General features: G+C 41.9%; 1 protein-coding gene across 1 annotated transcript in view; it reads right to left on the bottom strand.

The window, feature by feature from the left end:
• nt5c3a (5'-nucleotidase, cytosolic IIIA) overlaps nucleotides 1-15,223 on the bottom strand; it is a 29,885-nt gene extending 14,662 nt beyond the window's left edge. Inside the window, 1 exon segment of the mRNA XM_034236300.1 lies at nucleotides 14,930-15,223. Within this exon segment, the coding sequence (XP_034092191.1) occupies nucleotides 14,930-15,067 (138 nt within the window). The 5' untranslated portion in view covers nucleotides 15,068-15,223.
• Nucleotides 15,224-15,511: the final 288 nt, after the last annotated feature.

Here is a 15,511-nt window from a genome sequence, read left to right as displayed (position 1 = left end):
TGTGAGTAAGGTAGCAGTGTGTGTTTTACAGTGTGATCATCTGATGATAGCAGAATTAGGGTAGGACAATTATTCAAATTGTATTTTATCGCAATATGACAAACAGGAGTGTTCAAAATGCAGGAGGATATTTAAAAAAACAAATATGTATCAGATAAAACAATTTAAATTAAATATTGAGGAGCTGCCGATATGTCCTTGCCTACACATATTCTTCAGTTTGTAAAAGCATATCAAATTACATTAATCCTCTATATTGAAAATCAAATTGCAGTATCAGTCAAATGTATCGCATTTATATATTAATTCAGAATCGTTCAGTGAACTTTAATCTTGTTCTTGAAAGGAATCTGAAACATAAAATACTGCTTCAATTAAAAACACATGTCGAAACACTGAAGCCAGATGTGCTGCAGCTCAGTCTAGAGCCTTATTATATTTAGCAAAATTCAAAACACTTGAGCGGGTTTTATTATTACAATCTACCAGAAGTAAGCGGGTAAAAAAAAGCCTCAATATCTGGATTAACATTACAAGCAGCAAATACTGAGGTCAAAGGTCAGAGCATCAGCAACCGGAGAAAAATAATTTACCTTTTATTGCAAGAATATGTAGATCGTTTTGTACTGTTAAACAAAATATGGCTACAGCCTGGACTATAAACAGTTAACACATCCACATATACAAAGACACACACATATAGCTACACACACACACACATACTTACCGCAGGTTTGTTGTGTCAGCTGAAACAGGAGTGAGGAAAAGATTGTGTTGCCGCAGAGGGCTTTTATATCTGCAACAACTGGCAGGCAGCAGGGGGGCGTTGTGGGAATATTTTAGACAACGTAACCCCTCCCCCTTTGCGGTGAAACACACACACACCCACATCACAAACAAGGGCTGCACAATATATCGATTTATTTTTATTTTTATCTCAACATGTACTAGAGCGATATTCAAAATCGCAGGAAGCCAAAGTCCCGGCTTAAAACTGGTATTCTACATATTTAGTTATGAAGATTATTTGAAGATACATATTTTTAAACATTTTTTTTACATAATTGTCATTCCTTCTAATATATTCTAACAAAATAAGTGAAAATAGTGGCAATTTATTTAAAAATCGTCCAGCCCTAACAGAAACGCAACGGCCATTTCAACTAACCGATGTCAACACACACAAAAACGAGGAACATTGGTACCAGCAATGTGACCTCTGACCCCTTGAACTAGAGACCTTTAAAATCAATCAGAAGGAGGACTAGCTGCTGAGCAAACACATTTTAACACACAACAAACCCCCCCCCCCCAAACACAAGCAGAAAATAGCTTGACAGCGCATGGAAGGTCACGAGGGTCAAAGTTCAACGTCAGGCACACACACACACACACACACACACACACACACACACACACACACACACACACACACACACACACACACACACACACACACACACACACACACACACACACACACACACACACACACACACACACACACACACACACACACACACACACACACACACACACACACACACACACACACACACACACACTACACACACACACACACACACACACACACACACACACACACACACAACACACACACACACACACACACACACACACACACACACACACACCACACCACACACACACACACACCACACACACACACACACACACACACACACACACACACACACACACACACACACACACACACACACACGTCCTCAACTGCCTTGCATACTATGACTTCCAAATAACTAGGTTGCTAACCGTATAGAACTCTACCGGATTTAAAAGGAGAGCAAAAGGGAGTGTTTTGTGGTTGTTGTTGTTGTTGTTGTTGTTGTGAGGAATTCTCCCGGTATCTTTCTGTCCAAATACAATCCTGTCCAAGCTTAGAAAAAGTGTAACTCTGAGCAGATGATTGCTCTACACCAAAGGCCATAACATTACTGTGCACGAAAACAAGTACGAGTAGAGATCTGCGTGACCGAACAGCCAAGAACAAAAAGTGCAGCAAATACTGTTGTCGTGGTTTCTGATCACTTGGACACAAACGGCTTGGATAATTATTAGTGGGGTAACAGGTGTTTGGTATACTCAAGAGATTAAAGTGGTGAATAAGAGAGGAGAACTTGGACATTATCCCGACATAACATTTACAAATGTACTGGAAAAAAAATAGTGGGGACTTTTATGTCAAGGAACCACATCGCTGACTTCAACACAAATGTGTGTTTTAAATATGAACCTTGACCTCTCATTAGTCATGCAGTGTTGTCTTGTACAAACAAAAGCATTATATAATCCGATCGGGTCAGGTCATTCAATCCTGTCCCCACCCAAACCCTGATGGTGAGGAGTGAGATTTTAAAGGTTGTTTGGTAGAAATGTCATATGTGTTTTGATGCTTTGTTCTTCTTTGAATACTACCTTGCATTCTGCAGCAAAGCCTCACAGAAAATGCCTGTTATCAGTCCTATAGACTTTTTTCTAACAGCGGTCAATGTGCTTTTTTAACCTTGCCCCAGCATTCCTCTGAAATCCCACCTGATCTACACAAACCGGAGCAAAGGTAACTGATTGTTGGGGTCAAAGATCATTAATGACAAAGTGCAGAGCCCCTCTGATACCTCATTCACACCAACGGTGTTTCAGGGCCGGTTCGGAGCTGGAGCTTGAAAAGCACCGGGTTTTCCTGTTCACACCGCAGCGGAGCAGCCTCTTAGCTCCGGAATCCGGTTCGTTTCAAGCACCAAAAAATTGTCCGGCTGGAGCAAAAGCACCGCATACGTCACGCTTACATCGAGGTGGGGGCAGGGGCGGGATCAACTCCTGAACAACAACAAGAAGCCGGTGTTTTATCCAGTTTGTACACAACGATGGAGAAACTTAACGAGCAGCAGTGGTCCACTGAAGAGACCAGCTACCTGCTGGGAATCTGGTCTTCCGAAGAGGTACAGAGGAAGCTGGAGCACAATCGGCCATTGTTGTTGTTGTCGGTGTCAGCTGTGAGGGGTTTCCGCGCGGTTTGGCTTTATGAAGCAGGCACGCAAACGGTTACGTCATGACGCACCAGTCGGACTCTGGGCGGTGTGAAAAGAGCCGGAGCTAAACCGAAGAATCGGTTTTGAACCTGAAAAGCTCTAGCACGGAGCTTGAACCGGAGTTGCGTTGGTGTGAATGAGGTATGAGTGTTAAACTGACAGCGGACAGTTCATGAGCTGTAATTCTCTTCTCACCTGAGAAAACCACCTGACTGATCCCAGCACTGTTCATTAAAAGGATACACCTCTGACAAATAATTCTGCTCATACTGATAGGACTGCATCTTCTGCTAACAACACCATGCAGGAATGAGTCCTAAAACCTGGAAATAAGTCAGCATTTTGGCACGTAGATGCCTGAATAAAGGTGTGTGGTTAAAATAAGTTTACGAGATGTTCACGTTTTGTTCTACGACATAAAACACAGTGAATACTCCATTGGTGGTAATCTAATGTGTCTTAAAAACTTTCAACAAGGCCCTATATCAGTGTCCTGTGACCCCACCTGAGAACTGCTCGGGTTCTTATGGATATCGCCATCTGTTGCTACTGATAAAGCAGCATGGCCGCTGTAAGAGGGGGATGGGCCCATGCAGAAATAACATGGACCCAACCCAAGTTCAAATGGAGTTCCTTTCTCTTGTTGAATCAACAGAACTCCCACACTACTGATAGATTAGACTGATTGGAAGACTCTAACAAAATCCTATAATAAAAAATATATGCATGTTCACATTCAAGATATCTTGCTGTGAGGGCTTTTATTAAAATTGGACTTAATTGCGAAAAAGGGGCAGTGTAAATCGTACTATTGATATTAGAATTGTGTCAAAATAAAGTGGCTAATAATACTGAATGATTGCCAAACCCTAACCAAATAAATACCTTGTGAACGGTCAAATCAAATCAAATTTTATTTCTATAGCACATTTAAAAACGATTTTCGGTCGAGCCAAAGTGCTGCACATGCAGATAATAAATAACACATTCCTACCGATGTAAACAGAAGACAATAAATTACAACATCAAATATAAAAATCAAACACAGGGAAGTGTCATGAGTCGTGCTCTGCTCTGATTAGAAGGCCAGGGTGAAGAAGTGAGTTTTTAGTTTAGATTTAAAAACCCCTAGGGTCTGGGCCGACCTCACATGGAGGGGCAGAGTGTTCCAGAGCCTAGGGCCAGCCGCCGCGAAGGCTCGGTGCCCTCTGGTTTTTAGCCTGGTTTTAGGCACTACCAGTAGCAGCTGGTCAGCAGAACTTAACGCTCTGGCTGGGGTGTAGCGCTGGAGGAGTTCAGCTATATAGGCCGGAGCCAGCCCATTTAGTGCTTTAAAAACAAATAAAAGGATTTTAAAATCAATTCGGAACAGAATTGATTTTGAGGCCAGAATTGGGGTGATGTGGTCACGCTTTTTGTGGCCAGTGAGGAGACGTGCCGCTGCGTTCTGCACTAGCTGCAGGCGTTTAATTGAGGCCTGGTCCATACCCACGTATAGAGCATTGCAATAATCGAGTCTCGAGGTCACAAAGGCGTTGATAACCCTCTCCAGGTCTTTAAAAGATAAAAAAGACTTGGTTTTGGCCAATACTCTTAATTTAAAAAAGCAGGATTTCACTACGCTGCTGACCTGCTTGTCGAATTTAAAAGTGTTAGTAAAAGTCACTCCAAGATTCATGACAGAGGGGAGGATGTTTGTTTTAAGAGGACCCAGAATGTCAACAGAAGAGGCTGGAGGTTGGGGTCCAAAAAAGATTACCTCAGTCTTGCTCTCGTTGAGGAAACCAAGTCATCAACAATGTCTTCATAGCTTCAAATTCCCACGGGTTAGGGTTAGCTTGCCAAGGAGATGTTCATGTTTCCTCTTTTGCAGAAAGGTCAGAAGTCCCAAAGAGCTACAGTAGCCGCATTCACACCGCAGGACTTTCCCTGGTACTTCGGTTCTTTAGTTCTGTTAGTACCAATAATGTTGCGTTCACACCGCCGGGACTACTAAGTGCCGGGAACTCTTTTGGCCATTGTCAGTTCCTGCTAGAGAGGTGGTACGAACCTGGTGATAAAAGAGTGCCAATTTCTATTCTATTTCTATTGGCTGGGCGAATTGCAAACCACGCCCCGTTAGACTCTGAAATGTATTTGTTAGGCAGCCATTTTTTTCCTCGCTACAAAACCACATCCACACCTGAGCGAGTAGGTTTTTTGTACTTTAAAGCAGTTATGACCACACGTACTACAACACCGGAGCGGTGGAATGATGAGGAAGTGTCGGCGCTTCTGGCAATTTACTCTGAGGACGGGATGGAGGAGCTTCTACAGAAAGCAGTTCCCAATTTACTCCGAGGACGGGATGCAGCAGCTTCTACAGAAAGCAGTTCCCAACTCCAAATGTTTTGAGCGATGTTCGCAAAAGCTACTTGAGCTGGGAATCGTGCACAGTGCACACGGATGCCGGGTAAAAATAAAGAAACTCAGGCAAGACTATAAAAAAATTAAAGACCACAATAATAAGAGTGGTAACAATTTTCTATTGTTATTATATATATATATTGCCACTGTTTTTTTAATACTGACACCTAACTTGCACTAAGGTGTGTCTGCTGCTATATATATTGCCACTGTTACATTGTTTTGAAACTACTTACACTTTATTTTACATTTCACACTTTTATTTAACTTCAATTTACATGCATACGACACACCTGGAACAGCATGATGCCGTTAATGTTATGTCTTGACTGTGCAATAAAACAAACAAACTGGCGAAGCTTTATTTATTGTGTCCCACCTAGGGGTGGGCGATATGACGATATATATCGTCGTGACGATATTAGGTCTCCACGATATGCTTTTTCAGAGATATCGTCCTATCGTGATAAAAATAATTAAAAAAATTGAAGAAAAAAAATAGCGGGAGGGGAAGAGGCTCTCCGTGTGCGGCGCAGGGGACTATGACAGCGGACGGAGAGCCTCTTACCCTCCCGCTCCCCCAGCCTCACCTACTGATTTTAATTTCACCATATATCAAGCCCGATCGATTTCACAATGTCAGCGCACCTCTGCTTTCGTTCAGTCCGAGTTGTTTGACACGCTCCCAAAGTCCCCGCCCCCTTTCTTTGCAGCGGGAAAATACACTGTTGACAGTCTGCACACACAGCAATAATGGACGGAGAGTCAGATTCTGATGTAGAACAATTAGATTTAGTCCCCAAAAATAACTCTACGTCTCTGATATGGAAGTATTTTGGCTATAAGACAACAGACACGGAGCAAACAAATGTCATTTGCAAAATGTGCAAACAAGGACATTTCAAAGCGACAGATGGCAACACGTCGGGCTTACGAGACCACCTCAAACGCAAGCACCAGAAAGAGCATGCAGAGACTGTAAGAGTGCAAGGTCCCCCGCGTGTGAATGCACAATCTACCGCAACGACTGCACCAAAACAAACTACCATAGGTCAGGCATTTCATAAAGGGGCTCCTTATGAAAAGACTAGCAAACGGTGGAAAGACATAACTGACGCGGTGGCGTTTTATGTGGCCAAAGATATGCAACCAATACAGAGCGTGGAAAACAAAGGTTTCGTGAGGCTGATGAAAACAGTTGACCCTTGGTACCAGGTGCCCAGTCGAAAATATTTTTCCTAGTCAGGATTCAGACAGTTTTGCACTTTATTTATTGTCTTGTTTGATTCTGTTGGCTTATATTTGTTATATAATAATAATAATATGTTTATTGATGTTCATGTTTATTGATGTTCACTGCTCACTTGTTCATTTCAGAAATAAAACCAGCTTGAAATGGTATTCTGGTCTGTTACTCCTTTTTGTTTTAGTTTCTGTTACCTTGTAGGTGCTTGTACTGTTAAGTAACTTGAAAAATAACCATAATAACCGACATGAAAAAATATCGTGATATATATCGTCTATCGTGATACTGCTTGAAAATATCGTGATAACATATTTTTCAATATCGCCCACCCCTAGTCCCACCCCAAATTTGCAGAATAGAAGAATGTGAGAGCAGACAGGTGTTGGTGGTTGAATTTATCTACAATGTTGCAACCTTGTGCAGCAATGGCAGGGGCAGAAACACAAGTCTTACACACATAAACACAAGTCATTTATCATGTCATTTGTTTTAGATAAATAAGGGAAAAACACCAAACAAGGGTTAATGTCCTTTTCCAAAATCAGCCTGAGGGGGTAATATATAATAAATACATAAAGATAAAGTCCATTGTTATAATGGGGTATTTTATTTGTAAATTACCCTCATGAACTCCATCATGTCTGAGGTCGGAAAGTAAACAAACGCCTCATACAGCGGGTGGGCTTTATACCCCCTCCCCCGTGTAGTTCTTCTTCTCTCGTTTTTTGTTGTACTCGCCGTGAAGTGGTTTTGCGGCCTGCCAGTAAACCCAGAGAAGAAGAAGACGAAGTGACGTCAGCGTAATCTTGCCTCAGGGAAAGTACTGCGGTGTGAATGCGATTGGCACTAGCCCCATGGCGGATTCAGTGCCGTGGTACTTTAGTGCCGGCACTAAAGTACGGCAAGTCCTGCTGTGTGAAAGCGGCTAGTGATGCTTCCAGCACTAGGCATTATAGACAGGGGTGCACATAACTTTTTTGCCCTGGTTCTCAAAGGAGCACCTGGAGATGTTGCTTGGTGCTCATCCTTAAAATTAAATAAACCGTAACTTTTGAGGGGGTCTTTATTTGCCAGACACACAGCACAGAAAACACATGCAGAGGTGAACACAAGACAACATTAGCACGACCAGTAATCCTACAAGCCGTCATCACTCCCTCCTGACTGTTCTCCTCACTGTCTTCCTCTCTGTCAGACATGGTAGCTGATGATGTAGGCCTACTTCTTTCTCTCTGGTTGAGTCTGCGATTAGCTGCTTGCATCCACAAGTCAACAGCTGGGTTTGGGTCGAAAGTCTCTGTTGTCATCTTAGACAAGTGGATGTAATCAAATCAGTATGTGACCATAACCAATAACCTACCATAGCCAATAATAAATTAATGTAACTTATTTTATTTGTGTTGTTCATTCATATCTTATTTTACCTTAACATTTATTTATTTACGCATTTTCTTTTTATATTTCCAGTTTTAAACGATATGTCTGGTTTACTGTCCTATAGTATAGACATTCAGTGCCTTGGAAATATGTGTTTACATAAATTGTGATCAAAACGTTTGAGACCCACTGAGATAACTTAGACTAAAGTGAACTATCTAAATACTCAGAGTCCTTTACCTCACTGAGCTGTAGTTATCAGCCTCTCAGTCTGACTGGAGAGGACTCTCCCTCCACATTATTGTAGAAACATCTTCTTCTTATATCCGTTAGAGCAGCTAGCACCAGATTCTAATAACAACAGCGCCGGAACCGGTGCACCCTCCCTCTCTCCCTCGCTCACTCGCACTTTGGCTGTGAGCTGCGGGCGCCAGATCAGCCAACATCCCCCATTTTCATCACTTACAGCGCCCATCGTACAGGGCAAATGAAACGTGTAACCGGGGTGAAAAGGGTGTTAAATGTACTTAATTATGAATATTGTTACATCAAGGCCGAACATTAGGATAAGCCCCAACGGTCAAAAATGTTTTTTTCCCTCCCAGAGCTGCCAGCGCAGCGCCTCCACAGATCTGGCGCCCTAGGCGAACATCTATAACGCCAGTGCTACGGGCCGGCCCTGAGTTCATATGCAACTCGCAAATATCTTTCTCTCTCTCCTCTCTTCTCTCTTCTCTCTTCTCCCTTCTCTCTCTTCTCTCTCTCCCTCTCTCTCTCTCAATGTTGGTACGCAAATGCGCCTTTTTTCAAATGACCCGGTGCTCTTTATGTGCAGCCCTGATTATAGAGACTGTGGTGTCTAGTTGCTGAAAGGCTTGATAAGTCATTGGCACTTTGCTACAGATCACCTCTAATATAATCCTGGTCAAAAACGGATCCTCATTGCTTTAGTGATTCTAGAGAAAGCATTCATTTTGAAACATGGGAAATAAACCCAGTATGTAAACGGGCCTCCTGCTGATCAAATTAAAGAAACCACTGTATACTGGATATACTGAATAAAGTACTGCAAAGTCTGTGTATGTTGCCTTGGTCTTATTGTCTTTGCCCCTTCCCATAAATATACATCCAGGAGGGCTGATTTCTCTCCTGGTTGTTATTTCCCAGAAGAAACAGCAGCCTTGAGGTTCAAGTGTGGCTCTGTTCTGCCCTCCAGAGGTCTATAAGATGAGATACACATAGTTTCATCTTCAACTAACAGGCACTAAATCATGTTTGCAGCACACATCTCGGCTGGACGTAGCACAAAAAGCAATGATCCAACTGTATTCATAGTAAAGAAATCAGTCACACACACACACACACACACACACACACACACACACACACACACACACACACACACACACACACACACACACACAACCACACACACACACACACACACACACACACACACACACACACACACACACACACACACACACACACACACACACACACACACACACACACACACACACACACACACACACACACCACACACACACACACACCACCACCACCATCACACCACACACACACACACACCACAACACACACACACACACCCACACACGGCCTTTAGGATATACTACATCGTATGTATTGATTAAATATCCTGTACATTTGTTAATTTCTGCAGATTTAAAACATTGTGTTACAATTAAATCATGTTTTACACTTTTCTGACCAGCACTCGTTTCTTTTTCTTGCCATTCTTCACGGCAAATAATAATTTTACGGAGTTAAATAATCCTTTGTTTCGCGCTATCCTTTGACTTTTGTCCCTTAAAAACAAAGAGCAGGCCTGCTGTAAACAGAAACCACAATGGCTTTCGGGAATGAAGCAAAGAATGTGCTTTGTCGTTTCTGCCTAAGTATTCCTGAAATGACACAGCTGGGTGTTTATGAGCCTACAAGAATCACGAAACTGGCTCAGCAGAGGAATGTGCGGGTGAAATGTCTACACAGGACACCAAATGAAAGCCTGGGTGAGTGTCTGTCATGTGGTTCTTGGACTCCTGGGGTTCGGAGCGGATGTTTGTGCTTCTGTAGTGTCAGGGAACATCAAAACAGATGGTCCCAAGCTCCCAGGCTGGAGGTCGGACAGGAAGTGAGCTAACCAGTTTTAGTAGGAAGCTGCGGCGGCTTCTACATCCCTCAAGTCATCGTCTAGTGTTATCATTTCTTACATCTATTGTCAAATGGTCTGGATTGCAGTAGTTTATAACCTAGCAAGTATTGCTCTTTGCATGCACTGTCTTTGTCTTCACAACACTATGACATCTGATTAACACAAATATTTGGCAGCATTTACTGAAAATAAACACATAAGGAGGCCCTATTCTGCTGCTGTTCAGGTGTATATCAGTATGTAGTGTCTCTACTTTAAAGAGTCCTCTCCTGCTGATGTTCAGGTGTATCTCAGTATGTAGTGTCTCTACTTTAAAGAGTCCTCTCCTGCTGATGTTCAGGTGTATCTCAGTATGTAGTGTCTCTACTTTAAAGAGTCCTCTCCTGCTGATGTTCAGGTGTATATCAGTATGTAGTGTCTCTAGTTTAAAGAGTCCTATTCTGCTGCTGTTCAGGTGTATATCAGTATGTAGTGTCTCTACTTTAAAGAGTCCTCTCCTGCTGATGTTCAGGTGTATCTCAGTATGTAGTGTCTCTACTTTAAAGAGTCCTCTCCTGCTGATGTTCAGGTGTATATCAGTATGTAGTGTCTCTAGTTTAAAGAGTCCTATTCTGCTGCTGTTCAGGTGTATATCAGTATGTAGTGTCTCTACTTTAAAGAGTCCTCTCCTGCTGATGTTCAGGTGTATCTCAGTATGTAGTGTCTCTACTTTAAAGAGTCCTCTCCTGCTGATGTTCAGGTGTATATCAGTATGTAGTGTCTCTACTTTAAAGAGTCCTCTCCTGCTGATGTTCAGGTGTATATCAGTATGTAGTGTCTCTACTTTAAAGAGTCCTCTCCTGCTGATGTCCAGGTTCATATCAATATGTAGTGTCTCTACTTTAAAGAGTCCTCTCCTGCTGATGTTCAGGTGTATATCTGTATGTAGAGTCTCTACTTTAAAGAGTCCTCTCCTGCTGATGTTCAGGTGTATATCAGTATGTAGTGTCTCTACTTTAAAGAGTCCTCTCCTGCTGATGTTCAGGTGTATATCAGCATGTAGTGTCTCTACTTTAAAGAGTCCTCTCCTGCTCATGTTCAGGTGTATATCAGTATGTAGTGTCTCTACTTTAAAGAGTCCTCTCCTGCTGATGTTCAGGTGTATATCAGTATGTAGTGTCTCTACTTTAAAGAGTCCTCTCCTGCTGATGTTCAGGTGTATATCAGTATGTAGTGTCTCTACTTTAAAGAGTCCTTTCCTGCTGGTGTTCAGGTGTATATCAGTATGTAGTGTCTCTACTTTAAAGAGTCCTCTCCTGCTGATGTTCAGGTGTATATCAGTATGTAGTGTCTCTACTTTAAAGAATCCTCTCCTGCTGATGATCAGGTGTATATCAGTATGTAGTGTCTCTACTTTAAAGAGTCCTCTCCAGCTGATGTTCAGGTGTATATCAGTATGTAGTGTCTCTACTTTAAAGAGTCCTCTCCTGCTGATGTTCAGGTGTATATCAGTATGTAGCGTCTCTACTTTAAAGAGTCCTTTCCTGCTGGTGTTCAGGTGTATATCAGTATGTAGTGTCTCTACTTTAAAGAGTCCTCTCCTGCTGATGTTCAGGTGTATATCAGTATGTAGTGTCTCTACTTTAAAGAATCCTCTCCTGCTGATGATCAGGTGTATATCAGTATGTAGTGTCTCTACTTTAAAGAGTCCTCTCCAGCTGATGATCAGGTGTATATCAGTATGTAGTGTCTCCACTTTAAAGAGTCCTCTCCTGCTGATGTTCAGGTGTATATCAGTATGTAGTGTCTCTACTTTAAAGAGTCCTCTCCTGCTGATGTTCAGGTGTATATCAGTATGTAGTGTCTCTACTTTAAAGAGTCCTCTCCTGCTGATGTTCAGGTGTATATATGTATGTAGTGTCTCTACTTTAAAGAGTCCTCTCCTGCTGATGTCCAGGTTCATATCAATATGTAGTGTCTCTACTTTAAAGAGTCCTCTCCTGCTGATGTTCAGGTGTATATCAGCATGTAGTGTCTCTACTTTAAAGAGTCCTCTCCTGCTCATGTTCAGGTGTATATCAGTATGTAGTGTCTCTACTTTAAAGAGTCCTCTCCTGCTGATGTTCAGGTGTATATCAGTATGTAGTGTCTCTACTTTAAAGAGTCCTCTCCTGCTGATGTTCAGGTGTATATCAGTATGTAGTGTCTCTACTTTAAAGAGTCCTTTCCTGCTGGTGTTTCAGGTGTATATCAGTATGTAGTGTCTCTACTTTAAAGAGTCCTCTCCTGCTGATGTTCAGGTGTATATCAGTATGTAGTGTCTCTACTTTAAAGAGTCCTCTCCAGCTGATGTTCAGGTGTATATCAGTATGTAGTGTCTCTACTATAAAGAGTCCTCTCCTGCTGATGTTCAGGTGTATATCAGTATGTAGTGTCTCTACTTTAAAGAGTCCTCTCCTGCTGATGTTCAGGTGTATATCAGTATGTAGTGTCTCTACTTTAAAGAGTCCTCTCCTGCTGATGTTCAGGTGTATATCAGTATGTAGTGTCTCTACTTTAAAGAGTCCTCTCCTGCTGGTGTTCAGGTGTATATCAGTATGTAGTGTCTCTACTTTAAAGAGTCCTCTCCTGCTGATGTTCAGGTGTATATCAGTATGTAGTGTCTCTACTTTAAAGAGTCCTCTCCTGCTGGTGTTCAGGTGTATATCAGTATGTAGCATCTCTACTTTAAAGAGTCCTCTCCTGTTGATGTTCAGGTGTATATCAGTATGTAGTGTCTCTACTTTAAAGAGTCCTCTCCTGCTGATGTTCAGGTGTATATCAGTATTTAGTGTCTCTACTTTAAAGAGTCCTCTCCTGATGATGTTCAGGTGTATATCAATATGTAGTGTCTCTACTTTAAAGAGTCCTCTCCTGCTGATGTTCAGGTGTATATCAGTATGTAGTGTCTCTACTTTAAAGAGTCCTCTCCTGCTGATGTTCAGGTGTATATCAGTATGTAGTGTCTCTACTTTAAAGAGTCCTCTCCTGCTGATGTTCAGGTGTATATCAGTATGTAGTGTCTCTACTTTAAAGAGTCCTCTCCTGCTGATGTTCAGGTGTATATCAGTATGTAGCATCTCTACTTTACTTTAAATAACGAGAAGTGAAAAGTGGCAGATGAATATGAGATCAATCCTTCGAGGTAGGTGAGCTTGAATGATTGTGTCTGTGTAAGTAGACCGTATATCCTTAAATGCACCTGTAAAGTGGAGCGACATAACTCAAAGGTGAATCATATAGATCCTATTGACACACAGTATATACTAACGCCCTGCTGTACATGCAACATTCAAAGTCTGCATACACTGGAAATAAATCAAGTTTTAAATCCATGCAGCGCAGATCAAAAATCATGTTTTTGAAAAACAAAAATATCTTATTTTCCAACACTTCCGTTTTAATGAATAAGGGATATCGTCAAATGGGTATTGGAGGGATGATGTTTAAGTTAAATAGAAACAAAATTAAGTGTTTTTCTAAAGCAATAATACAATACAATTATATTTATATCACATGGTTATTTGATCTGCCTGCACAGGTTTAAAAGTCGAACAAGAAAATATATTTTTGCAAAAACGAATAATGTTGTCTGCTGATACAGGCAAATGTAAAACATATGCAAATGCTCAATTAAAATGTTCTTCAAACTAAATCTTCAAAATAATTTGCTGTATAAAAATGACAGGTGTCACACGCCTAAAACCGAAGAGACGCATTGTATATATTGTTTTCTTTCCTATATTCCTCTGTTCTGCACTTTGTGAGGAATGTTGATATTTGTGCAGCAGCCTGCTTCCTGTCGGACAGGTTAGAGACAGGACTGAGTGCGAAGTGCGAACTGTCTGGTGTTCTGTTTCAGAGGGAGCGCTTCGCAGAGCTTCAATGACACACAGAGGGTCAGCTGGGACACAGAGGAGCTGTTTCTGTTGGAGAACAGCAATGTGATGACCTCTAAAAAAAAACAGATGCCGTTTTGGGAATATCCGCGCCTGCGCACAGCGTCCTGTAGATGCACTACTATCAAGTGACCAACATTACGGTGTCATATTTCCGAGTGAGATTTTCAGAATAAAAGCACATCTCGTGTAGGAGTTGCTTAGGGTAACATTTAACAGTAAGTGTGATGTATTTAGTGCATTACTTACTCTATCCATCTATCAAATAATGTGTACGGTTATTTCATGCATAAATATCATAATGTGTTCATTTAAGTATTGCCAGTTCTGCACAAGTTGCACAACCCTCCAAATATTGTGCACATTTGTACACGAGCTACCTCTCATCCACTTTCCATAACAATACTGCACATACTGTATTGTATATGTATACTGCAAGTCATGTTATGCAATATATCTTAATGTATATTATCTTTTTATCAGTTTTATTTTTTTATTTTTCATACTTTTATATCTTCTTTAACTGTGTTTAAGTATGCACCATGTACACCAAGACAAATTCCTCGTATGTGTAAATCTACTTGGCAATAAACCTGTTTCTGATTCTGATACTGCCACTCTCAAATCCATTTAAGGGGTGCGCGCTTTTGTTTTGAAGGTTCACGCTCCCAACTTCCTGTTTCTAATCTGATCTTCCTTTCCGCAACACGAGTGTGGGTGGGTTTCTTTTACTCACCATCTCAATGATGCGGGTTTTCTTGCCTGCTCGCTTCTTCTTGGCCACGATGTACTGGGCCAGAACCACTCCACCGAACAGGGCACAGACACTGGCGCTGGCCGCGGCTCCGACCTTTACCACCGCCGTCCTGTCCATCAAGGGTCCGCTGATACCGACCAGAGTACTCCGTCAACCCTTCCTGCTGCACAGCCAAAGATCCTCTAAACAGAATCAGACCTCTCACTCTGTGTAAATCATCCTACTGGTGCGCAACCACAGCCAAAGATCCTCTATGCAAACCAGACCTCTCACTCTTTGTAAATCATTTTACTGATCCACACACACAGCCAGAGATCCTCTATGCAGAATCAGACCTCTCACTCTTTGTAAATCATCCTACTGGTGCACACCCACAGCCAAAGATCCTCTATGCAGAACCAGACCTCTCACTCTTTGTAAATCATCCTACTGGTGCATACCCACAGCCAAAGATCCTCTATGCAGAACCAGACCTCTCACTCTTTGTAAATCATTTTACTGATCCACACACACAGCCAGAGATCCTCTATGCAGAATCAGACCTCTCACTCTGTGTAAATC

The sequence above is a fragment of the Gymnodraco acuticeps genome, unplaced genomic scaffold (assembly GCF_902827175.1).
Source record: "Gymnodraco acuticeps unplaced genomic scaffold, fGymAcu1.1, whole genome shotgun sequence".
Taxonomy (NCBI): Eukaryota; Metazoa; Chordata; class Actinopteri; order Perciformes; family Bathydraconidae; genus Gymnodraco; species Gymnodraco acuticeps.
This window is presented reverse-complemented; position numbering and strand designations above follow the sequence as displayed.